Source organism: Typopeltis vanoorti, chromosome 9 (genome assembly GCF_054136105.1).
Source record: "Typopeltis vanoorti isolate ZY-2024b chromosome 9, IOZ_Tvanoo_1.0, whole genome shotgun sequence".
Lineage (NCBI taxonomy): Eukaryota > Metazoa > Arthropoda > Arachnida > Uropygi > Thelyphonidae > Typopeltis > Typopeltis vanoorti.
The window spans coordinates 33,091,641-33,119,433 of record NC_143557.1 but is presented as its reverse complement, the minus strand read 5'-3'; the positions used below and the strand labels follow the sequence as shown (position 1 = coordinate 33,119,433).

The 27,793-nt window shown below is 36.3% G+C and overlaps 1 protein-coding gene across 6 annotated transcripts in view; it reads left to right on the top strand.

Moving 5' to 3' along the window:
• Nucleotides 1–27,793, top strand: part of LOC150102961 (WD repeat-containing protein 13-like) — a 436,326-nt gene that overhangs the window by 267,366 nt on the left and 141,167 nt on the right. For all 6 annotated transcript variants that reach the window (XM_090398329.1, XM_090398327.1, XM_090398328.1 and 3 more), the window contains one exon: nt 19,244–19,302. In XM_090398329.1, the coding sequence (XP_090254455.1) occupies nt 19,244–19,302 (59 nt within the window). The remainder of the gene's footprint in view (nt 1–19,243; nt 19,303–27,793) is intronic.

The window sequence follows — 27,793 nt, the reverse complement described above, 5'->3', positions numbered from 1 at the left end:
TTCTAACTGCTTAATCCATGTGAAATTTGGGCTATTCTATTCTTGCAAACAATTTGCTACATCTCTCCCTTGTTGAATCAGTGTTTTTTTCAGCTTTCCACTGAGTTTCCAAAGTTGTACAGACTCTCTTTTTTTTTCTTGTGCAGTATTTGCATAATTGAGTTTGCATGTGTCTTGTCATTATATATATGTAGTTATTCACAAGGGGAGGGGGGGGGTCTGGAAAGTTCTCATAAACACCTACAACAAAAATGTTTTTTCAGAAAATATCTTTTTTTTTTTTAGGATATATAAGAAGGCATAAATTTGTGTCTCCAACCCCTTGTAGTTATTACTTGATTATTTCTTATTCCATCATCAGTTCTGATACGTACCCTCTAGGGATGTTGCAGGAAAAATAAATTCCATATAAGTTTATTCAAGTGGCTTTCTGTCACATAACATTCCTTAATTGTTACTATTATAATGCTTATTTGATCAGATTTTTTTATCCATTTCTAAATTTAATTTGCCATCTTGCATAAATGACAAACATATTTTATTAGTTCTGTAGGTCATGGAAAACATTGGCTGCTCTGAGAATGCAGTTGCTGTTGTCCATGATAATTCTGCCTATCCTGATAGTTTTGGTTTTTTTTATTGCTGAATTTCATATCAAATTTGTCAAGTTTGTTATTTAGTTCTGAGCATGCCAGATTTATTGAGAAATATAACATATGCATAAAATTCAGAGCTGAGTTGAATAGCTCTGATTTTGATAACCATTTTAATGCTTATTTGATCAGATTTTTTTATATCACCTCCCACAGACATAAGTCACAGGGCTCATATTGCATAAATGCTATGTGTCGGTTGAATAACTGGAGAGAGTGATGCCCTTCAGTTATGTGTTCCATTCTTATTCCTCATTTTGTATAGGCGATAAAATTGTGAATCACTGATACACTATAAGGATGTGCAGAAAATTAACTAAAAATCAGTGCTTTTTTGTAATTGAATGCAATGCATCTTTATTGACAATGACATGTGACTTATGGATGCTATATCATTCTACTTTTCAAATTTCAAACAGTAGGTTCTGGTATGAATTCTTTGCTAGTGAAGGAAGAAAGCTGTCAGCAATTAATTGAATGACAATATACTGGAAGGCTGTTCATCAAAAAAACAACTAATTTGAAAAACAGTTCATCAGACAACAGTTAAAAAAACAATTAATCAAAAACCACCAATTCATCAAAACTACAAATAATTGAAAAATGAATTATAGGATGTGTGGAGTCTATTTATCAAAAATAACTTTTTTTTTTATTGGATTAACTGTGATACTGTTAAAGCTTACCTACATATTATCTTACATATTATTCCCCTTGTATATTTTACACACACATAAGGTGTTTGAAATTAAAGTACCCTTATTCAGAGCAATATGTAACAAGAACTAATAGACGAAATACCCTCAGACTGGGTGGATAACCTAACCAGATCATGGGGAAGTATTTTGAAAAAAAAAAAAAAAAAAGTTAAAAAAATGACCAATAGGGGAAATATGGTGCTGTGAGCAAGAAAAGATGGTGAATATTGCATATCATGTGAGCCATAAGTCAGTATAAATGGAGTGAGACTGACTATATCATTTGACTTGTGTGATGGATTCTGCTTTGCTTGAATGTGCCTCGTTTGTGCGGTGTTTCTATAGGAATGGGAGGAAATGCTGCAGCAGCACTTCATGATAGATACTGAAAGACTTTGCAAAAAGGCAAAATGACACCAAATTCAGTGTAATGTGTGTTTCATTGATTTCAAGTGACAAAAAGTTTGAGTCCAGCCAGGAAGAAGACGTAACCCAGAATTATGCAAATGACTGAAAATCTTGTAATGCAGTTGTGGAGCAATCAAATGAGATTGCTGTAGGTTCATTCAGTACAAGTTTTATAGCAAGACAAGACAAAGTTCTCCATATGCAACAGAATGGAGAACTTTGTGTAAAGAATTGTAATCCTACCCATATAAAAACTCAACCACAGCCATGAGTTTCAAGCAGGAGATGCCAGTGTCCAAGAAACATTTGCATTGACATTTCTGGCAGGCATGGCAATGAATAAGGATTTGCCTTGAAACATTCTTTTAGAGTGGTGATGAAACACATTGTCATGTTTCTGGAACAATAAACACCCAAAACTGCTGCATATGGGCTACAGAGAATACCTGTGCATTTCAGCAAGTTCCCTAATTCAAGAACAGCAGTAACAAATTTGGCACAAATCAGCATTATAAAAGATCAAAACTTTCACCTTCAGCTGTATTCTCATTGGTGATCTTATAGATGGGTACACACTTTTTAGTGAAGATGGTAAATTACATATGAAAATAGGCAACAGAATGAGCAAAGCTGGTATGGTGGGGGAGCCATTTGAATAAATTTATATGGAACAAGAGAGAAATTAGCCACAATACTAAACTAGCAGTATATAAGAGAGTGTTCAAACCAGTTTTAAGTTATGGATCTGACAGCTTGGCTAGAAACAAAGCATTTGACTAGAGACTGCAGATATGAGAGTTCTGCGCTTAGTTCATAAATGGTAGAATCATATTACAAATGAAGATATTATGAAGGAATATGACATTGTTAACATTGCTAGCAGGGTTAATCTAAGGTGATATATGGTCACTTAACAGATTGGAAGAGGAAAGATCAGCAAAATAGATGTTGTTTTATTATTATTATTATTATTATTATTTAGGTCTCCAAGTAGTCAAAAGACTCATTGTGGGAGGTCCTTCCTAGGAAACACAAGTCTATCAAGACTTATCATGGGAGGTCCCTCCTAGGAAACACAGTCTATCATACCACTCCTTAAACTCATTGACCGCACCACTCTATCAGGCAATGCATTCCACGGTTCAACCACCCTCCATGTAAAGAAACCACTCCTCACCCTCTTGCTCACAGTTTGGCCTTCGTAACTTCCAGGGATGGGCCCCTTGTCATCACTCCTTCCCGCTGTTCAACCAAGCGAAATAACTCCCAATATCAACCATGTAAGTACCTCTCAACAGTTTCAAAGTCTCAATCACCTCTCCTTCTATTCACCAAACTCTGCAGTCCACATTCCCTCAGCTGATCCTCATAACTAACATTGTACAGTCCTGAAACTGTCTTTGTTATCTGCTTTTGTACCTTTTCCACAATTAATTTATCCCCTTCAAATCCAGGGGACCAAATCTGAGAACAAAGTGTGGTCTGATCAGGGTCTTATACAATGGAACGATAACTCTTTTATCTCTGCAGGTCAACATCCTTCTCATTATTGCAGCAATCCTCTGTGTTACCTTCATCACTTTTGCAATATGTCCCATGAATTACAGGTTTCTATCGATCATTAATCCCAGATCTCTTGTCTCCCCCTACATCCTCCAGTATAGCTCTTCCAATAGAGTATGCAACGTCCCATCGATGTGTCCCAAACCTCAGGACCTTACATTTTGCTGCATTAAACCGAACCCCCATTCATTTGCCCATCTGTCTAGCTTATTCACATCCTCTTGCAGGACTACCACATCTGCACTATTACTAATAACCCTTCCCAGCTTCACATCATCCACAAACAACTGAATATTCCCCTGCAATCCACTGACAATTTAATTGATATAAAGGTTAAACGATATAGGTCCCAGTACTGAGTCCTGTGGGACACCACTTCTGCCTACTTAAAACTGTCTCACCATACACAACTCTCTGTTACCTATTGGACAGCCAATCTTGAATCCAGTTGACCAACCTGACATTCAAACCTATGTGGTGCAACTTAAATATCAGCTTATCATGTAGCATCCAGTCAAATGCCTTCGATAAATCCAAGAAAATGGCAGTATATGCCTTTCCCTCATCTACTGCTCTTTTAAATTTATTATAAAAGGCTAGCATATTACTAAAACAAGAGCATCCCTTCACAAATCCATGTTGACTCTCACAGATAATATTATCCTCATCTGTCCAATTTTGTATATGGTCCCTAACTAATTCCTCCAAGATATTAACAACTACTGATGACAGACAAACTGGCCTATACGTAGACACTTCCAGTCTGCTACCGCCCTTATGCAATGGCACTATCTTACCTTCCTTCCATTCCCTGGGCACCTTTTCCATAGTCAGACTTTCATTGAAAAGCCAGGTCAAAGGAGCTGTCAGTTCTTTAGCACATTCTCTCAAAACTCGTGGTGAAATACCATCCAATCCCACAGCTTTATTGACATCCAGAGTACTCAGTATTTGAAACACACTCTCCTCCTGCACCTCTAAACTTCGAGCCTGCCCTATCCCTCTAGTATTAAAATTTACTCCTCCAGGATGAAATACACCAATAAAGTGTTCATCGAGCAATTCCACTATGTCCTCTGCATCAGTCACTCTATTTCCATTTTTATCCCAAAATGTCATTCTTCCACAATCATTTCTCCTCCTACTGGCCATATAGCTAAAAAATTCCCTAGGATTTTCTTTGGATCTTAGGGCCAATCTCTTCTCATATTCCAGTTTCGCCTTCCTTACTATACCAGTCACTCTCCTGGCCTGTGTCTTATATTCTTCATGCATCTTCTCTTCACCTGTCTCCTTATATCTCTTCCACAGTCTCTTTTTTGCATGCAATTCCTGTTTAATATTGTTTGTCATCCACTTTACACCAAATTGTGTCCTCTTCGTCATGTGTGGAATACAACTTACTATTGCTGCTAACAAATATTCCTTCACAATTTCCCAAGCACTAATGATTTCCCGGCCTTCCAATTCCTCCCTCCATGAAACTTCCCCAAGTTGATGTCTAAGACTATTATAATCACCTGCCTTATAATTCCACATATGTTCCATTTTCTTTGATACTCCTTCATGTCTATTCATCTTCCAAGTCAAAACTACATGGTCACTCTCTCTCCAACTGGGGGGGTGTGGGGGGATGTCATCTCAGTTATTATCAGCTCTTCTGATGCTATGACCAAATCCAAAACTCTTGAACCTCTTGTTCCCTTTATTACATGTTGCCTAAGACATTTGTCCCTCAAGAATTCTAGAAAATCCATTCCCTTATTACTACATGCATTTTCTTCTTCCCAACTTATACTGCTGTAGTTAAAATCTCCCATTACAATCATTCTTCTTGCACTTGCCAAACTCAACTGTCTAAACATTTTCTGGTCCCCACCATCTGTGCTCCTTAGTTTGTAGCAACACTCCACTAAATATCCTCTTGCTTATCTCTACCTCACACCATATGATTTCAAAATCATTAGTGTCACTGCCTTCCAAAGTCTCCACTCTTAGAGGACATAAGTCGGCACTTATCATAAGCAGTACTCCACCACCATGCTTTCCCTTTCTATCCTGCTGAAAAATACTGTACCCAGCGACTTCTATTCTGTTATTATATCCTCTTCTGTCAACAACGTGTCAGTGATCTCCATAATCTTTGGTCAGGCTGATGCTATCAGCAGCACCAATTCCTCTCCTTTATTCTGGAATACCCCTTGCATTAATATAAAGCATAAAAATGCCTCTATTTCTCTACCCAGCATTATCCCCTCTGGGATGACCTCTACTTGATGTCGTCCCCCTTTCTTCCAAGTACCCTTTCTCACAAGAGGCCACCCCTGTTACCATCCACCTTGGGCATTCTAGTTTCTCTGCATTGACACACTGACTCATTCAGAACAGCAATCTCTCCATATGCCTACATCCTTCCTCATTCAAATGCAAGGAGTCTCTTGCATACAATTCCTTTCTGTCCTCAAACACCCTCCAAGCATCCACATATTCTAATCCTCTCTTCTGACACATCCTAGCTATTATGTTATTCAATATTACTGCTCTTCTGCTCTGCTCTTCACTATCATACCTAGGCAACATGCACACTATCTTTCCTCTCTGCGTCTTCTTTCATACTACCTCAAGCAAGAATCTCATATCTCTCGCTGCCCAATTTACATTACCTCTCAAGTCATTTGTTCCTACCATCACAATCATCTTATCCACCCTTTCGATATCCAGCCATGCTGGATATCGAAAGGGTGGATAAGATGATATCGAAATAAACTATCATCATCAAATTCCTGATGATTTAACCTCAAGGGTGTGCAAGATAATTGTGATAGTATTACAGGAAAGAGTTTCAATTACTGACTTCTGATCAACATTCCAATATTATCAGATTTTATATTTCTGTCTTTTAAGGCACTTTTTACTGTATCAATCCATTTACATCTTGATTTTCCTGGCAAAGAACACTTGTTTTGCTAACCTCTCCTCTCCCTGTCTGTTTAACTGTGCAACAATGTCCCAGCTGGCATGAAATTCTGTCGTGTTGTACCATCATTTTAAGAACACAGTTTGGTCAGCTAAATCTCAAATTACCAGCTCATCCTTCTAATTCAGTATCCAGGTAGATACCTAACAGGGTGCACCACGAGGATTGGACATTAGTTCAGAATCCCCAGTCAGTTCTTCATATTCCTCAGAAGGCTACATGAAAGTCTCCTCCCTCTCTTATACAGCTTTGATCCTTAAGCACCCCTAAAATAAGCTATTACATGCTTAAATTAAATTCTAACGTATTGATTTCTTACTCTCCCCATTCTTGCCATCAAAAATGCACTGAAACATTTAAAACAATATATGTGTGTGTGTATATATATATATATATATATATAATAAATTTTTTAACTTGGGGATATTGTATATTAGGATAACCAAGTTATTTTATAAACTTGGTTATTTTAACTCCTAATCCCAAGTATGCAAACAATTAAGTTTGCGCCTGAAACAAAGTTCAAGTCTAATGATGGTACAACACCAGGCCAACTCATTGTAAAGGTGGGTAAAGTTCTGATCACTATTCTTAGTATTTTCCCATAATGTAAAGCACATCCCACTAGAAGATGTATATTGCAATGCATTATGGGTGGGATCACTTTTTTGAGGTCTCCTCAGTGAGTAGCTAGACCCTAAATACCAAGGTTATAGTAATACGGAGCCTTATCAACTTTACCTATAGAAGTTGCAACAAGGTGTTTTTATTTTTAATAAAAATCTCAAAAAAGGTTGAAACCAGTCTGGGTAGTGACCCCACCCATAATGCGATATCCAGGAAAAGGAAAGTCACTAGTGGAGTGCCTCAGGGGTCTGTTTTAGAGCCATTACTGTTTAACTTGTATATTAATGATATTGGTGAAGATTTGGATGGAGATATTCAGTTGTTTGCAGATGATGCAAAGTTGGGACGAATCATGAAGAGTAATGAAGATTTTGTTGCCTTACAAGAAGACTTGAATAAATTGAGTGATTGGGCACAGAAATGGGGATGGGAGTTCAAAAATGTTGCAAAATGTAAGGTTTTAAAATTTGGAAAACAAAGATGGAATGCAGAATTTATACTTGGTGAGGATATATTGTTGGAGGTGGAGTAAGAAATCAATACATCAGAATTTAATTTAAGCATGTAATAGCTTATTTTAGTGGTGCTTAAGGATCAAAGCTGTATAAGAGAGAGTGATGAGACTTTCATGTAGCCTTTTGAGGAATAAGAGATCTGGGGGTGATAGTGGATGAGAGTCTGAAATTTAGGGGACACATAGCCAAAATTGTGAAGACAACACAAAGGCTTCTGGGAATGATGTGAAGGACGCTGATGTGTAGAAGTAGGGAGATTCTTGTTCTGTTGTATAAGGCTTTGATTAGGCCACACATGGACTATTGTGCCCAGATTTGGTCACCTGGTTTTCAGAAGGATGAAGAGATGTTGGAAATGCTACAGCTAGTTCTGCAGATACCACTCACTCGAAGTGATCTCTTCATGCTCGACTGGGACCAATTCCCTTTCGGCTTCTTCATTTTAGAACCCATTTCAATTCAAACTGTTTCCTCTCGATCCCAGGTCATCCCATTCCTTTCCTGTCTACACATGCTCTCACCTCCTCTTGGAGCATCCACCCTTCTCACGCTGTGTACCCATGTCCACCCTGAGCCTTCCCGTTTCCCTGCTTCTCTTGCACACCCTTTTTCTCATTTTCTATACTCATACCACTCACTTCCCCATTCATAACCACCTCTTCAGTCTCTCCTGTCTTACTCTCCTGCTCTTCCACATCACTTCCCTATTGATCTGATTCATTCTCTCTACTCACTTCTCTACCTTCCAGCAGCAGTCCTCTCCAAGCGACTCGCACCTTAACCACTTAAATGCAGTCCATTTAATATCCTCTTTTATGATTTTAACTATTCTGTATCTTGTAAAGGTTTTGATACATCAGCAAATTTCAAAATTCAGATAATATATAATGTTCTATAATTTCTGATTTGTATCTTTTCTTGTGTGATTTTCAAAATTGATAAAACAGTTTTCAAGGGTGTTTCCTGGAGAAAAAAAAAATTCTAAGCTAATTGTTTTGTACTTTATGTCTTTTATTTCTGACAGTTGTATTTATGATTTAGGCCATTCCTAGAGAAATCTTGTCACACATACCCATGGTGAAAAGGAATTGCTAACTCTGTAGTCATTTAAAGCTGTAACCTTTCCTTTCATTTTTTTATTCCATTGAAGTCAATAAATTAATGTGATCTGTGGTAATAGACTATAGGTTCCTGTAATTTACTTCATTCCCTAGTAGTTATTAAAACACTTAAGGAATAGAACAACGTAGTTAAGGATATAAATTAAATTAAACTTTAATGAATATTTTCCTTTATATTAAATTCCTTTATTTTCTTTATATATTTCCTTTATATTAAAATACTTTAATAAATAAAAAAAAAAATAAATAAACAAGTCGCCAACAGTGTAAGACTGGATGTAGCCTGTGTCCTTTCCAAAGCAAGACCACCAAAAACCAACATATCAAACAAGGAATATAAAGCTCTACAGGAAATGAAGAATAATAAAGAATTAGTTATCACCAAAGCAGATAAGGGAAATGCAACTGTAGTACTTAACCAAAAGGACTACACAGATAAGCTGAAGGCTCTTCTATTAGATCGGGCCACTTACCTCCCTATCAATTACAATCCCACCAACTCTCAAATTAGAAAACTTCAGGCTCCTTAAGAGAGTCACTTCTTGGCCTGTAGAAGTTACCAACAGATTAAAGCCGTTTAACTCTATACCCCCCCCCCCCCGTATTTACGGACTCCCAAAAATACACAAAGAAAATGTGCCATTACGTCCCATAGTGGATGGCATTGATTCCCCCACATACAAATTAGCTAAACATTTGGCCAAAGAGCTCACACACTATACTGGCAACACACCATCACACATAAAAAACTCAGCCCATTTCAAAGCCAGCATAGAAAACCTTACACTCCAACATACTGACATAATGGTCAGCTTTGATGTGTCCTCTTTATTTACAAATGTCCCACTCAAGGAAACTTTAGAGCTAATCCAAGCTAAATTTTCTCCCGATATCTCAGCCTTATTTCAGTTCACAATGAACTCAGGCTATTTCGTTTGGCAGGGAAAATTCTACAAACAAATAGAGGGGACAGCCATGGGTTCACCACTCTCCCCACCCTTGGCCAATTTCTTTATGGAGACCTTTGAAGAAAAAGCCTTAGCCTCTGCCCCACAAAAACCAACCATATGACTTTGCTACGTTGATGATGTGTTCGCTATTTGGCCACATGACTCCGAAACACTTCTCTCCTTCTTAACACACTTAAACAACCAACACCCCAGAATCAAATTCACTCTGGAAAAAGAGGAAAACAACAGCCTCCCTTTCCTAGACACACTAGTCACCTGCCAGCCTAATGGGTCCTTGGTTTTCTCAGTTTACAGAAAACCCACCCATACAGGCAGATACATTCACCAACAATCCCCCCCCCCCCTCACAACAATATGGAGTAGTGAAAACACTATACAACAGGGCTAAACTAATCTGTTCAAAAGACTTGGCCCTAAACACTGAACTAAATCACATCCTCAACACTTTCTCAGCCAATGGCTACCCCCCCCCCCCCCAAAAAAAAATCCAAAAAATATTAGAACCTACAAACCACAGATCCCCTCCCTCCCTCCCCCCCACAACAAGGATTACTCTAAATCCATCACCATTCCCTACATCCGAGGCACCTCGGAAAAGATTACCAAAATCTTAAAAAACATGACCCCTGACCTCCTGTTACAAACCTTACAGAAAATTGGCATCCCTTATCCGCTCCACTAAAGACCAACCACTTCCCCTAGACCTACCTGGTGTTTACCAGGTCCCTTGCAATTGTAAACTGTCTTACTTTGGCCAAACAGGCAGGACAGCGAATATCAGAATTTCGGAACACAAGGACTACATCCGTTTTCACAAATACAGTCATTCTGGGCTTGCGGACCATGCTCTGGATACACGCCACAGAATACGGTGGAAGAAAGCTACAGTGATACACCGTAGCAAATACAAATTTGAAAGACTCTTTATGGAATCAGCCTCAGCCCTAAGAAATTCTCCAAACCTCAACAAATTTGGTTGTATGCGACTGCCCCAAATTTGGGAGGCCTACATCTGCAGACCTTCAGCCCAACGGCCAAGAACACCTACTTACCCCGCTAGAGGGCACCATCAGGACTGTTAGGAGAACAATAGCTTCATCTCTTCACTCCCAGTTTCTGTGTTGAAGTGCCTACATGCACGTAACTTTTTTGTAAGTTCCTTTAGAAAATGGCAACGTGACGTTGCCGAAATATCGGAAAATATTTATTAAAGTTTAATTTAATTTATATCCTTAACTACGTTGTTCTATTCCTTAAGTGTTTTAATAATGCATAACCAACGTATAAGCCTGTCTACGAGAATCCCTAGTAGTTAATAAACTACCATGTTACTACTCACATACAGAAATTATTGAATTATTTTTCTCTGTGGAATTTCTCTCAATTTTTTTTTATCCTACCTTAAAATAGCTACTTGACAAGATGATTGCCTCTTGGTTATTAGTTTACATGTAATTCTTTCTGCTCTTTGCTGATTTATATATATCCAAGTGTAGGAATTCTCCTAATCATTTAATATTATATCTTGGAAAAAACCAACAGATACTTTCCTTCTCTACCTATCCTTGAAATCAGTAGAGAGGACTGCTATATTTGAAGCTTGATTGTACCAGTTATGTTATACTGTCAGTCAGCTATACCAATTATGCAATTCCCCATCTATATCCAGCCTATATAGTCAAGTCCATCATGGAATAAGATAACAATATATGTGTATACAAATTTATTTTAGTTGGTTAGAATGGTGATGGTGCTTTGACTTCAAAGATCAACATATTGTGTATTCAAAGAACGAAGCTCAATTATAAAAAATATTTACTGTAAACATAAATATATACAAATTTTGTATATTAAGTAATTCACTATCTCCCTAAAGAGATCATATTCTCTGTAGAAATAGTTAATAAACAGTTTCTACTGTTCCATATATATAACATTCAAATTCTTACTAAATACAGGTAGTTCTGACTAGTTAGTGAGAACTACCTGTATTCACACAGGTAGTTCTCCCGCTTTACTAATTTTTTGATTGGGAATTTTTATTTTAAATTGTGCAATGCGAAGGCAGGGGCGTGTATGGAGAATTACATAGTATGTAATGATGTAATGAATGGTTAGAACGAGCCTCAGTCACTTACGAGCCTTGGCAATGTAAGTGTGTTATTCAAAGTTTTCTTCAATTTTTTTATTTTGTTTTCTTTTTTAACTATAACCCTTTCACCTTTCCAACAATGTCAAAAAGAAGCAACAGTGCGAAAATGAGCAAAAGAAACAAAGAAAAGCAATTACATTAGTGAAAAAATACAAAATTATTACCAGCCATCAAGCAGGTAGCTGATTGCAAACATCAAGTTGAAATTAAAAAAGAAATATAAATCCCAACATCAGAATAGAATGAGTAATCAGCATGAATAAGTGAAGCAGAAATAGGAAGAAGGCACAGAACAGTGTTAGAAGAGAAACTTAAAAGTGTGGGGAAAGAAAAAAACTCGAATTTAAGAGTGAAAAGAGTAATGAAGGTGATAGAAGATGCAGTTGAAGAAACAGTACCAGAAGAAGAGAAGATCAAGAAGAAATGGATTACACAAGAAACACTGACATTAGTACAGGAGACAAGAATGTTGAAGATAAGAAGGGATACATCAGAACAAACAGAAGAGCAATATAGAAGAAAGTGTAATGAGGTGAAAAAAGCAGTCAGAATGGATAAAATGAAATGGTTAGAAGCCCAATGCAACAATATAGAACAGTACTATGGAGAGCATAAAACAAGGGAGGTATACAAAATGATCAGAACCATTAATAGAAAGTGGCAACCAAAACAGACCACAATTAAAGATGAAAAAGGCAAAGTATTGATGAATAAAGAAAAAATTGTACAGTGGTGGACAAGATACTGTAGTGAGTTATATGAAGAAAAACTAGATTCAGATAGCATTGGGAAACTGACTGAAGAATTGAAGCAAATATCACCACCAGGTAATGAGCATGATATGGAGACATTTTAAGAGGAGAGGTAGAAAAAGCAATAGGACAGCTAAAACACAACAAGAGTCCTGGTAACGATAACATTACTGGAGAAATGATTAAATATGGTGGTGAAAGTATGGTTACAGAAATGCACCAACTATGTAATATGGTATGGAAAGAAGGGAAAATGCCAGAGGAGTGGGCAAAATCAATATTAGTGACACTATGCAAGAAAGGAAATAAGCTAGAATATAAAAATTATAGAACAATTGCCTTGATAAGTCACCTTGGTAAAGTGATGATGATCATATTGACAGAAAGATTGAGAACACAATTGTAAGCATACCTTGCAGACGAGTAAGCAGGATTTAGGAAGGATAGAACTACAATTCAACAGATTTTGACAATGAGGTTAATAGCAGAGAAAGCTAGGAGAAAAAACAAAAACATATATACTTGCTTTGTTGATTTTCAGAAAGCATTTGACAGTAGTTGACTGCTAATGACATTAGCAGTTCTGGAATCCTATGGAATTGATAAAAAACTAATAGCTATATTAAAAAATGTTTATCAGAATGCAGTTGCAGCAGTTAGAATAGGTGATGATTTGGGGAAATGGTTTAAAACAAGCAGAAGTACTAGACAGGGAGACCAAGCATTTTCATCGCACACATTTAGAAAGAGCAATGGACAAATTGAGCCAAAGGAATATCTGTACACAGAATGAGAATTAACAATCTGAGATTTGCAGATAACATTGTTATTATTGAAGCAGACGAAAGAGAACTACAAAAAACACTGGAACTGTTAAATGAGGAAGGGAAGAGATTTGGATTTGTTATGAACTTGGAAAAAACAAAGACAATGGTATTTGGTGAGAAGAACATGAAACAAAAGATACAAGTGGATGGAACTGATATAGAAAATGTAGAACAATTCACATATTTGGGAAGTAAATTGACATATGACTTGGACTGTAAAAAAGAAATAAAGATCAGGATTGCAAAGGGAAGAACAAATCTGAAGGCCATGGATAACATCTGGAAAAGTAAAATGATCAGTCTGCAAACAAAACTAAGAGTACTGGAAACATTCATCTTCAGCTGTGGTACGGATCTGAAATGTGGGTAATAAATAAAGAATCAAGAAAAAGAATTTTGGCATTTGAAAGAACTTGTTACAGGAAGATTCTAAGAATAGGATGGGTACAGAAAATCACCAATGAAGAGCTCTATCAGAAGATACAACCAAAAGAGAATCTAATGCAGAAGATTATAAAATGGAAGCTGCAATTATTTGGACACATCTGTAGAATGAGTGAGGACCGGAAGATAAAGACATTTATGTTTGGTATTTTGGATGATTTAAACAGAAGAGGGGTAGACCATACAGAAAATGGATAGATGATATAAAAGAATGGGTGTACAAAAACTGCAACATTGTGCACTAGACAAAGAAAGGTGGAAGAAGATAGTGAAACAGGCATCAGACATCAACTGGCAGTGAGCCCATGGTTCGTGATGATGATGATGAAGCAGGTAGCACTGTTAAAGCTTTTTCTGAGAAATTTTATCTTGTCGCTTCTGCTGTTTGCACTATTTTAAAGGATAAAGAAATATAAAAGAAGTAAAAAAACACACAACCAATGCAGTCTACATGGTTGCATAATAAAGAAACACGCAGTAGAATTCCTAATGGAAAAACTGTTAATTTCTTGGATAAGCGATCAAACTCAATGATTAAACATGCCTATTTACCTATGCGATGATTTGTACTAAAGCCTTAGCCATTTCTAAAATGCTGAAAAACCAAAAAGAGAATGACTGCAAAGAGACTTTTGTTGCAAATAGTGGGTATTTTGACCGCAATAAAAAGCGAATTGGTTGGCATAACATTAAAGTACAAGGTAAAGCTGCAAGCACTGATAATGAGGCTGCAAAATCTTATCTAGAAAAATTAGAAGAAATAATTAAAGAAAGAAATTACTTGCCATCGCAGATTTTTAATGTCGATGAGGCAGGCCTTTTTTGGAAACCAATTCCTGCAAGAACTTACATCGCAAAAGAAGAATCTTCATTGCTATGTCTTAAACCATCAAAAGATCGCATTATTCTACTATTAGGAAGAAATGCTGCTGGCGGTTGCAAGTTAAAACTCTTATTTGTGCATCGATTAGAAAATCCATCATCATCAAATTCCTGACATGTACCCTCAAGAGGTGTACAGAATATGATAGTACTACATGAAAATGTTACATCATTACTTACTTGGAAGGCAAATAAGAAGACTTGGCTCACAAGTTTCCTATTCGATGATTGGCTTATGCATCACTTTGTTCCTGAAGTGAAACTTTATTGTGAAAAAAAAACAAATTCCATTTGAAGTGCTTCTGATAATTGACAATGCACCTAGCCGTCCCTCATCAGTAGCCTACATTTGCCCTAATGAAAAATAGTCTTTTTTACCTCCAAATATAACTTCTCTTTTGCAACCAATGGATCAGGGAGTGATTGCAACATTTAAAGCACATTATCTCAAAGAGAATTTTGAAATGTTAATAGAAACAACTGATAAGGAAACTTTTCTACCAAAGAGTTTTGGAAGAGATTCAACATTTTAGATGCAATTCGGGTAATGCAGAGCATCTGGCATAAAGTTTCCAAAAAAAACATGAAAGGAGTATGGCATAAACTTTGTCCTCCTCAGTTTAAGGATAATTTTGAATGCTTTGAAGACCCGACAAAGATTGTGAATTCTGAAACTCAAGCAATCTTAGGTATGACTAACCAGTTGCAAATGGAAGTTTAGGAAGGTGATGTTAATGAGCTGCTTCAGTCTTACTCTATGAAACTCTCACCCAATGATCTCCTTGAATTAGAAGAACAAGAAAGAAATGAAAAAGAAAAAGATAAAGAAGTCAACGAATATGAAGCTCCAACTTGGTTTTTCACTTTAAAAGCCTAGAAGGAGCATTTAAACTTCTCAAAGAAGCTCAAGCAATCTTTGAATCACAAGATTCAGAATGAATGATTTAGTAAATTTTCTGCTTGCTATCGAGCTATTTTAAATGAAAAGAAGCGAAAGTCAGTGAAGTAGATGACACTCGAGGCCTTCTTTGAAAAAAAAAAAAAAAAGATGCACCAAAGCTTCTTAATATATCTCCTACTACCTCGATGGCTGCCGATTCACCCGGTGATATAGAAATAAGCTCATTTTTTTTTTCAAAGAATCTTTTTTAATTTAAAATTTTTCTTATATTATTTTTTAAATATGTAAATCTTTGGCCAGTAAACTATTTTCTTATCATTTAATATTTTATATATTCCTTCTTGCGAACATAACTCTCGCTTATAGCATTATTTCTAAAGCAAATAAACTCCCTCTTTATGAATTGCTGATTACGAATGGTCCCCAGGAACCAATTAATTCGCAAAGGCGGGAACTACCTGTACAGAGAATTACTATATTGCCATTCTAGAATTAGATAAGGAGCTCAAAGAAAACATTCTTTCATTCTCTGACTCTCTCAATTCAAATGCATTTCAGTGGGATAACATCAATGCTATACAAAACAAACTGAACATAGCACTTAGCTAAAAGTTCTGTGGTTTCACTTAATCATATGGGAATTTCCTTTGCATCATTTATTTTCCTTTGTTTTATTTTCTACTCACTCATTCATTCAGTTTATCTTATCTCTTAAATTCCTTAAATACAATATCTAATAATCTCACTTGACCAATATACTTGAGTATGTCTTCTAGTTTCCTTAATCAAGTTTCCTAATGCATCTTTCCTTCAATTTGCTGAAGTAGGCATGAAGAATAATTGTTCATACAACAAGAATACATTTAATTGAGCAGTTCCAAATGCACTACTGATAAAAATAAACTTTACTGCAGATTCCATCTTGCTCCTTGGAACATAATTATATCACTTGCTTCTCACAATATATATGAAGGCTTGATACGTTATATTGTCTTACAGTTATTAATTTCACAGTTCCTCCTTAGAGAGTCGATTAAGAGGCATATAAAAACTTTTCCGAAATCGCAGAACTTCCCTGTAGTTCAGCCTACTGTACAGACTGGTAGATCAGTTAACATCTGTCTTGAAGAACACAAAAATTATATCTGCAATCACCTGAATGGCAAGTTGTGATTGGCAGACCATGCACTGCATACTCCTTCACATAGGATGAAATGGAGAAAAACTTCTATATTACATAGAAGTCATTGCAGGTCTGAGAGGCTATTCTTAGAATCAGCATCAGCACTCTTCCAACCTTAACAAGTATGGTTACATTAATTTACCAAAGATTTTGGAGACTATCATTTTAAGACCTAATAGCCAGTCTTCTCTAAATTAATTTTGTAGTTATCTGATCAATAGAGGGCACCATGTAAGGACATTAAGTGTCAGTTACAATTTAAATTGTTTCTACAATTACTTGGTTAAGTGCTATGTGCCTGTCAGGGCTGTCGCCAGATTAGATTGTGCCAAAGCAAACAATTAAATATCACCACTGATGATTATGAGACAAAATTATAAAAAAATCTCCAATTGCTATTTTGTTTTTATTACAAGAGAAACATTAATGCAAAACGATTGCATAATAATATTAATTAAATGTTTGCTCTACGGGGATATCGCACAATAAAACTGTTTATAAGCTCTTCTAAATTTAAATTATAAGCTATGTCTGCCTCTATTGATATAGTTGCTAGACCAACCAATCTTTCTTGAGTCATTGCTGTTCGCAAATAATTTTTAATCAGTTTAAGCTTGGAAAAATTTCTTTCCGCAGTTGCTACGCTAACAGGAATGCAGCGGTGCCTACTGCAATTTAGCTGAACGAGTGCCCTCATTAAGCTGCACCATGAGGCAGGCTGCCTCTATACTACGCTCTGTTGATGGTACTGGTGCCTGTCACAGTTATCATTGTGCTTTGATGATGCTGGGTAGAAAACTAGCAAAATATTAGTAAGTTTAATAAATGTATTTTCCCCCCATCTTTTTTTATTGTTTAAATGTTCTGGAATTGTCCCATGACTGCAACATAGCAATTCAGAACATTTAAACAATAAAAAACATAATAACCAAAAGAAAATCAGAATAAAAAATACAGGAAAAACAGAAATAGCAGTCCACGCTCTTGAACGAAAGCATATCCTACAAATCGACAAAGCTATAATAATAGACATACAGGAAAACAAAAAAATGCTTAGAATATCGGAAACAGTAGCCATAAAATCTGACAAAACTCAATAAACGTCCATCACCCCTATATGATCTCCAAGAGTTGGAAGCTCTAAAACATAAAAATAGGTCATGACTTTGACCAATAGAAAACAATATAGATACCCAAACCAAAACACCAAGCCAACATGCTGTAGCCTTTACTTTTCCCACAAGTTTCGAAGACGATTCACTGTCGAAACGGCTCGCACCACGTTACTCCCACTCTAATCTTGTTTCATCATAATCTCTCCTTCTCCTTTCCCTAAAAAATTTCTATCTTGCACCTTCTTCCCAAAGAATTCATCACCCACCCTTAAAACCTAGGTTTTATATTTCACATATCTTGTGTCTAACCTGCAATTCTCCCACATCTCTCTATCTCAACATTTCCACACATACACCCCTTCAGTAATATCACTGTATACTGGATGCCACTTAATAAGATGACAACCAGGAGCATCCTACAAAAGATATATCCCAAATTATTCCTTCCTTATGTTCATATATATTTAAAACATCAGTAATGCCCTAAAAATCAAGTAAAAAGTCAATGAGATTATAAAAGGGGTACTCCTAAAAAAAAGAAAAAAAGTCATAAAAATTAATATTTATTTAGAGGAGTTACACGGAAATTTTGCAGAAATAATACCTATAAACAAACAAAAAAAAAAGCAACCACAGAGATTTATAGGAAATGCTTATTTACTTGAGCATGACTTGAAACTGATATTGATAGAATCACCAAGGGTATAATGACAGGGGTTTTGGAGAATTCATGTTTTAGGTGCAAGAATGTTACACTATTTACTGTATCATGTTTTTGATACAGGAAATATTAGAACATGTTTGAATGGAAAGGATTGTTGCAAGTGTTTGTGTGTTGAGGGGAAAACAGACTAGAGAAAACAATGCAAATATTTGTAACCAAATGACTTATTACTTTCATAGTTTCATCCATTATAAGTCATTGTGGACAGAATTGCTTTGACTGAACTGTTATTTATTGAACCCTTCATAGTGTTGTTAGTAATGAATGATGTACATTTTCTGAACATAATTATTGTATGTATAATTTAAAATCTAGAAAGTATAGTTCGCCCACCGTTTGTAGGTCCCTGCTTCGCATCTTTCCAAGAATAGTCAATTCATGCTGAAGTGGAGAAAGAAATGAAGGACGTCCTAATTGGTCACCAACACGCGAAATCACGTGCTTTATAGGTAAAATTTTCCAACTGTTATACAAGCAACATAGTTAACTACAATAATCATAAAAGAGAAGTTAATTTTCCGACTGGTAATAATAAACAACTCATCCCACTATACGGACTGATTATCCTATTATCGGAATGGATTCTTCTTTTTCTGAGATGCGCAGAAGGATCTCTAATCGGTGGGCGAACTATACTTTATCTTTTTTTAGGTATTTCATAGGTTAAGGAATTTCACAGGTTTTTATCGTGTATTGTGTAACAACTATATACTTTTTTTAATGATTACAGGGCTATATAGTATCGTATTTGTTCGACCTTCCTTCTGGTAAGCTGACAAAAGGAAAAAGGTAACATATTTTGGCTATCCTATAGATTTTTTAGTAACATGTATTATTTGAATTGATGCTTATTATCAAAAGTTAGAATATGAGATATCTTCAGGATCAAAATCTAGTGTGGGGAGGGACTCTTTCCATAATATAAAGCAAGATGCATATTCAAAAAATGCAGACTGCATTGTGGGGATTACTCAGGAAAACCTGAAACAAGGTCATCTGCTCTCATCTACAGTTAAAGAGCAGTAAGCACCTTTTGTTAGCTTACATGAGGTAAGATATGGAAGCAGTGTGTACCCTTTTGTTAACTTACATTAGGTAAAAGTATGAAAGAAAATCCCAGCAAAACAGTTTGCTATCCCAGATCTGAAATATAGGAGAGAGAAGGAAAAAAAAAAGAGAGAGAGAGTTTTTTAAATATAGGTTTATTATAACATTTGGTATAGTGAGATTCAGCTGCATTTTTCTCCTTTCATACAAATTTGTTTCAATACTCTAACATGTCTAGATTCTCACTGATGAGACTACATTTACATGGGGATACCCTGAGCAACTTGTGAAGCTTGCTCACATTATTTTAGTAGATGATCATTATTGTTACAGTATTATTGTTATATGTCAAGCTCTGTGGAATCCAAAACTTCCTCGTGGGAGAACTGCACTAACCATTGTTAACACACCTATTGTACTCTCCTTAAACTCATCCACTGACAGAGTATTAACAAACACCTCTGGCAACCCATTCTGCTTATTTGCCACTCCAAGCAAACAAATCTAGTCCTCATTCCCCAGTTAGCTGCACTCTTGCACACTTTCCCATGTCTTGAAAAATATCTTCAACATCTATATAACCCCAATAATGTATATATTTCTATCACTTCCCAAAGGTACATATCAGGAATTTCATTCTTCTGCCATTTCCCCTCTCTTCTGCCTGCCATTGTAACTCATAAACTTTCATTTTTTTTTTTTCACAGGGGCATTTCGCAGACCACTTGCCATTTGGTCACTTATCTCTGGATCCTCTTCAACACTTTCACATTCCATAGAAACCAAGATGACCAAATCTGCACAATAGTTCAATATGTGATTTTATCAAAGCTTTGTATAAAGAAGATAACTTTCTTATCTCCATTTCTCAGTGAGTTTTTTGACATCTAAATGAATCTTTATCTCATGTGCAGTACTGTCAGTCTGCTTAAATTATCCTGCAGGATTTTTACATCACTGTTGTTAACTATTGCTCTCTTCAGTTTGGTATCAGCAGATAACTGGATATAATCCCCTTGAATTTATTACCTTCACTTCATCATTCCCTTGATCTTCCACCATAATTTTTGTTAACTTTTTTCCCCCACTTTAATTCACTCTTTTGTTTCCATCTACGCTTTCACACATTTTTGTACCTGTTGTCAGTAACATTCATCATTTCTCTCTCTCATGTATGCGTGCATGCACACACACATTTGACATGATCCACACTTCTGTCACTGACACCTGATTAGTATACAACATTGAACTGAATCAAGTACTGCACTATTAATTACAACTGTCTTAATAAACAAAATCTAACAAATTATATAACAGAATCACTAGTTTATAAACAGTTATATTTTTAGAATTTTATAGTAAATCTTCCATTTGTTTCCTAGTGACCAATCAAGAATCAATCATTAAGGTATTTCATATGTAAACTTTGGTCTGCTGTCTTGGGAGAAAAAAAAATTAAATCCTGGTTTAGTACTCATAGCACATTTACCTCTGGTAACCCATTCCACCTATTCACAATCCTCCAAGGTGAAAAAATCTAGTCTAAACACCCTTGACTTTGCACAACTCTTCCAAGGTTGACTCCTTGTTCTTTTCCTTTCTGCCATGTATTGGAAAAAAAAGTCTTAGATGTCAATCCTACAAAACTTCTTTAATAACATATGTGTCTATCATATGTTATTAAACTCTTTTTTTTCTATCAACTAGTTGGTGAAGCTCACAGACCTTCAATCTTTTCTATAGGGAACATTACATAGACCTGTTGTGATCTTGTCACTCGCCTCTGGATTCTCACCACTTCCTCATCTGCTTGGAATTCAGCGACCAGATCTATGTTCAGTAGTCCAGTGTTTCCTTAGTAAGGCTTTATAAAGGGAAATAGTAGCAAACAATAATCTTCCTATCCCTGCATATCAGTGTGTTCAACCATCACATATCTGTTGTGCTGTTTTGGCCAAAGTATGCTCTGTAAACTTAACTCCCTCTCCACAATCATGCCCCCCCCCCCAAAAAAAAAAAAAAAAATTCCTGCCTTCATCAATTTCCTGCAGTTCATTTCCACCAATGTAGTACAGTTGATTCTCACAATAAATTCATATGGACCACAGGAATAGTTTGTTACAGTGGATAGCTTGTTATAGTAAATTTTTTAAGGCATTATGCTAAGGATCTTCATTTGGAACTTTTTGGATAGTTTTGGTGAGCAAGTTTATTACATAAGCATTTGCTGTAGTGAGTCAACTGTACACAGCTTGTGATATCTTCCACAGCTTTTGATCTCTTCATCCCGTAAACTTGTTTGGCGATGTTAAACTTACAGCTATTGTTCTTTGCCCACATTACCAGTCTATATAAGTCATCTCTACATCATCTTCATTGATTGAGAATAGTTAAGGTCTAAACTGTGACCTGATACTTATTAACAAGTAGGAGAGCTGGCTTTGCCAAGTTCTTAATCTGAAAACATCGCTGCTGCTGGTAGAATAATTTGCATGCTAATCTTAAAAAATTTCAATGGTCACTCATGCCTTTCAATTGTTACTCTTAAAAAATAACTGGAAATTGAGGCTGGATCACATTTTTCAATGCTTTTTAGTTCTTGCATTAATTGATAAAGAGCAGTTTCATTTTGAAGCTCTTGAAGCGTTCAATCTGTATCATTTTTTCAGATCTGTTGATTGATCAATTGTGGCCTGGAAGCTTCTGTTCATCCTTTATAGTGGAGGTTTAGTGGGTGACATCTATTTCCAGAAGAGATCAACCAGTTCAGTGGTACACTTGGGAAGGTAAATAACCATGGACATGACTTCAGAATTTTTCACATTCTCTTAGTTGCAGCTTTATCTGCTGATGTCTTCCCATGACTTGTGGTTAGTTTGATCCCAGTTCTATTTTTAAATGCCTAACCACCCATAACTTTCTCTTAATTCTAATGTGCAGGTTGAATCTTTGTTTCAGATCAGAATGTGTGGTCTGGGCCTTCTCACAGAAAAACATTACGGTGAAAGACAAATATTTTGAAACCTCAAGATATTTGTCTTTCACTTTTTTTTCATGACATATTGAATTGGCATGCAATATCAGCCACACACATTCACCCCTTTCAACTTGTTCAATGATACCATTCAAAGTTTCTTATTCAAATCCATAAACTTCTTAGGTGCACTATTTGTGTTTTTTTGTGTGTGCGTACTTTTTTTTTGTTGGAAACAGATTCACTAGCATCACTTCTTATTTTGTGGGTACATGATAACCAGGTAAACAGTTCACTAATTCAGAACAATCATATTGAATCACTAAAGTTCACTTTTAATAATAAAAAGTATTGTTATGTTCAGAAATACCAACACACACACACACACACACACACACACACACACACACACACACACACACACACACACACACACACACACACACACACACACACACACACACACACACATCTGTTTGTACTCTGAGTGCATCCTCTTGATAGAGACTTCATGACATGACCACAGAATATTTTTATTATCTTCTCACAAACCTTATTCCCTTCCAGGGATGACATCTTGTTCTTCCCTGTCTCCACCCATTCTATGAAAAATCTGATCCACATTAATCTGGTAATAACCCCTTAGTAACTTACATATCTTTAAAATCTTACACTTTATTACATTGAATGGGCAGCCCATTCAGGAAGGCTATTCAAGTCCACTTACAAGGCTATAACATCCATTGTACTCCTCATTGTTCTACCCAATTTTGCATCATCTTCAAACAGCTGTATATCACCATTCAAGCTCTTCCCAATGTCATTTACATACAAATTAAACAGCAATGGCCCTAAAACATATCCTTGAGGCACATCATTAATGACTATTCTCTTCTTTAATACCCCCCCCATCCACACACAACTTGCTGATACTTATCAAATAGCCAATCTACTATCCAGCTCCACCTGTTTCAGTTTAATCACCAGCTTGCCATGTTGCAATCTATCAAAGGCTTCAGCAGAATTAAATATACCACTATATATGCTTCCCTTTTGTCCATTGTACCTGTCACCTTATTATATTAAGTAAATAGATTACTAAAACACGATCTTCCTTCAGCAAATCTATGTATGTCCATCAAAGAGATCTTCCTTCTCTAGTATGTCCATCAAAGAGAATGTTGTCATCAACAAAGTTCTGAATCCTGGTTCTCACTAGTCTGTCTCTAACACCTTTATCACAACTCCAGGCCAATCTCCCCTTTATGAAGAGGAACAATTTTGCCCTCTTTTTACTCATTTGGAATTTGAGAAAATCTAAGACACATGTTAAAGAGGTAAGTTAAAGCCGCTGTTTACTCCCAAGACATTCCATCAAGACACACATTGCTATACCATCAAGCCCTACAGCTTTATTGACATCGAGTGTACTCAATTCCTTATTCCTCCTGCTCACTCACCATCAGTTGATACTCCTCCCTTCTCACTGCTCTCAAGTTCTTCTGAGCTTGTCATAATCACCAGCCTTAAAGTTCCACATATCCCTTTCTCACAGAAGTCATATGGCTGGCTACCATTCAGGTAATCACCTCATGGTCACTCTCATCAACTGGAGGGAGATTCAGCACCTCATTTAGTAACATCCTCTGATGAGATAATCAAATCCCAGACCCTTTGATCCCCATGTACCCTCTGTTACATACTGCCTAAAGTAGTTGTCTCTCAAATATTCAAGAAATTTATTCTCTTTGCTCCCAGAAGCTGTTGTAAAATTTTATCTATCCTATTGTGTCTATTTCTGTTGTCTTGTCTTATCTTATGTTGCCATTGTAAATTTTTAATTTCTCCTTTATTTATCTTACATATCTTAAAATCTTTAAATCTTAATTACACTTATATTGCACTTGTATCTGTGCCCTTAGTAAAATCCTTCTCTAGTATGACTTTATTCTCTTAACTTCTATTTTTCTCTTGGCCGATCTTTACATATAAGAATGATGCTAGTGGTTTGGGGGACAAAGGGATTATTAATGGTCAATGCCAACTCCATTGTTTCTGCACTGGTTCTAATTCCTTTTTCGGATTTAGGGAAAATTTATTTTTCACTGCGCCACCACGAATCCTAGATTAACAAAGGATGTAGAATAAAGGAACCAGAAACAGTTTAGCTTACAGTCTTATATTACTATAGGTTACGTTTGCAGTCGTAGCCTTACCATAAATTAATCTCCTGATGTGGTCCGTATTTTATGAGCAAGTGCAACAGAGAAGAAAATCAGGCAAGTCATCAGTTAAACAAAAAGAACAAAACATTTAATTCAGTTGATACATATTACACATTATGAATACACTCTGATTAAGTAATCTGCAATTGCTAATGAATGACCACTAATTTCACAGATCCTCTATATCTATCTTGGCATGTATGACAAAGAACTTCATTTATGATTTACGACTTATATTTGAAAGATCACACTTATTCATCAATATCAAAGACATTTGTTAACTGAATTACTAATGTAGCTCCATGTGCTCTCATACAATTTCTCTCACAAAATTCTTATAACTTATTCAATCATTAAAGGACACAATTCCTAGGGCTCCACATGCTCTCGCACTATTTCTTTCACAAGATACTCATACTATACTTTATCATTAAAAGAAACAATCTCTAGAGTCCTTCCTAAAATTTACAGACATCCTTCTAGTACACATTTACATAAAAAAAACTAGATTGTACATTACCAATTTCTGGGGAAACTATTTGGCCACCTCACATATCTCGTCAGGACATTTACTTTCGCCTCCATGTTCCTTCTGCTTTTTCTGAGGCATTCTTCAAGGGTTCGATCTGCACATACTTCTGCCTCCAAAAATAAGTATACGTTATTCTCTGGTGAACTGGCTCAACGTTGTAATGAAATCTCCATAAGCATCGGAATATCTTCTGCTGGGTTGGTCGCCGATTGGTAAATTTTCGGGAAATCCACGGCAAAGTTCCTCGGTCATTATCTCGAATCCGTGAGGAACAAGGGGATGCCACGAGGAGACTCCACACACCACAGCAAGACCGCACGAGACCCGGAGCATAAGAGAGCATAAGCCTAATAGTAAGAGCCTTTTTTCTGGTGCTGCACGACTTTTTAAATTGCGCGCCACACATTAACACTATATCATCGATTTCTCCTCCCATTTTTTCAGCGTCACTTCACGTCACCCAGTGCTGAGTGCCATACACGGAATGCATGAGTGGGGGGGGGGGAATACTTCCTTACAAAAAGGGTGCACCTGCGCTCTTTGTTGCACGTGTTTCGATTCCGACCACCTTTTATTTAATCGGATTATCTCTTTCTCCCAGCAATTTATAAGTACTTACACTTAAGCAGTAAGATTTAAGCAATATAGCAATTCATAATACTTTACATTATAACAAAATAAATGAAAGATTCTCAGTCTTGTAATTTACAAGAGTTTAGTATATTCTGATATATCAATAATAGATTCAAAATGTAACCCCATGTTAAGTCTGAAGGAAATGTAAATTGATCCAACTTTAGTTTCATTCAGAACTTAACACTGTCTCTTCGTTCCAGTCTCCATTCCCATAATTAAAATCACCCATAATGATCATCCTTTTCTTATTTACTAGACCGGTTTGGCTATACAGTTCCTTCTCATTGCCCTCCACATTACAATGTCTATAGTAACACACAACTAAATATTTTATTCTGTTCACTTTCACCTACTGCTTCAAAGCCACTGTTTGCTCTTTTCATCTACACCTTAGATGGGGATAACTGCTATGCTGCCATCAGCAGCATAACTCCTCCCTTTCTATCCTGCCTATCGTCATGAAAAATATCATACGCATACATCCACTTTATTTTTGCCAAAACATCATACTTATTTAACCATTTCTACTTATTCCAATATTTTTGGCCGAACATATTCTGTTAATGCTACAATTTCATTTCCTTTATTTTGGATACTTCTGACATTTGTAAACATATATACACATTCAAGGTTCAAAGCTGTATAACTGAGAGGAGACCTCCACATAGCCTTTAAAGGCATGCAGAGAACTGCCCAGGGCTTCTGACCTAATGTCCAATCCTAACCTTCTCGTGGTGCACCCTGTTGGGTATCTACTTGGATACTGAACGAACGAGGATGGGCTGGCAATTTGGGATTTAGCCGACCAAAATGTATTCTTATGGTTAAACCAAAATAAAAAATGATGATACAACATGACAAAATTTCATGCCGGCTGGGGGCGTCGCCCGGTTAAACAAGGACCCCGTTGTTTTCGCCAGATAACCAGGGCGAACAGCGAAAAGCCAGCTACTGGAACAAATCTGAAAACACACCCCAACTTAACATTAACAGAGTTAAAGATCGGTACTATCAACATAAGAAGCCTGAATGGCAAAGAAATGGAGCTACCTGAGGAATTTGATAAGTACCAGATCGACATAATAGGGGTGACTGAAACAAAAAAGACAAAAACTGGTGAGATCTTTCTGGTCAATAAATACAAAATGTTATTTTCAGGCAATGACAATTAAGGAAAAGAAGGAGTAGCCATAGTATTCAACACAAAATACGAGGCTAATCTTCTTGAATGCCAGTCAGTGTCAGTCTCAAGTAGAGTACTGTGAGCAAATATGAGAATGGGGAACTAGACAATGAGACTTATTTGCGCCTGTGGTCCCACAGAAGGTTCTACTAAGGTAGAAGTGGAGGAATTTTTTCATGCTTTAGAAAAAGCAACTGACACAATGAAAGAGGAAAAGTTGGTCCTTGTTGGGGATCTAAATAGCAGAGTAGGAAATGATTGTGAGACATACAAAATATTTTGGAAAATTTGGAGAAAAGAGCAAAGCTAATAATAATGGCAAATACCTCTTGGATTTCTGCTCAGGACATGGACTGGTTATTACTAACACCATGTTCCAACATAAATATGTGCAAAAATTCACATGGAGAGAGAAGAGGCAAGGAATAAGAAAAGTCTCATTGACTATGTTATTGTTGATATTGATGTTTTCTCCCTGGTGCAGGACACCAGAGTGTACAGAGGATTTGAAATTGGAAGTGATCACTATTTAGTCTTGAGCAGGATAAAATTGAATTTCGTATTGAAAAGAATAACATGTAAGAAAGTTTTAAAGCAAATAAAAGTTGAGCAGCTTTCAGATGTGAACTGTAGACTAAAATACACAAAGATTATTGAAGAAAAAATGAAAGAGTTTGAGAACA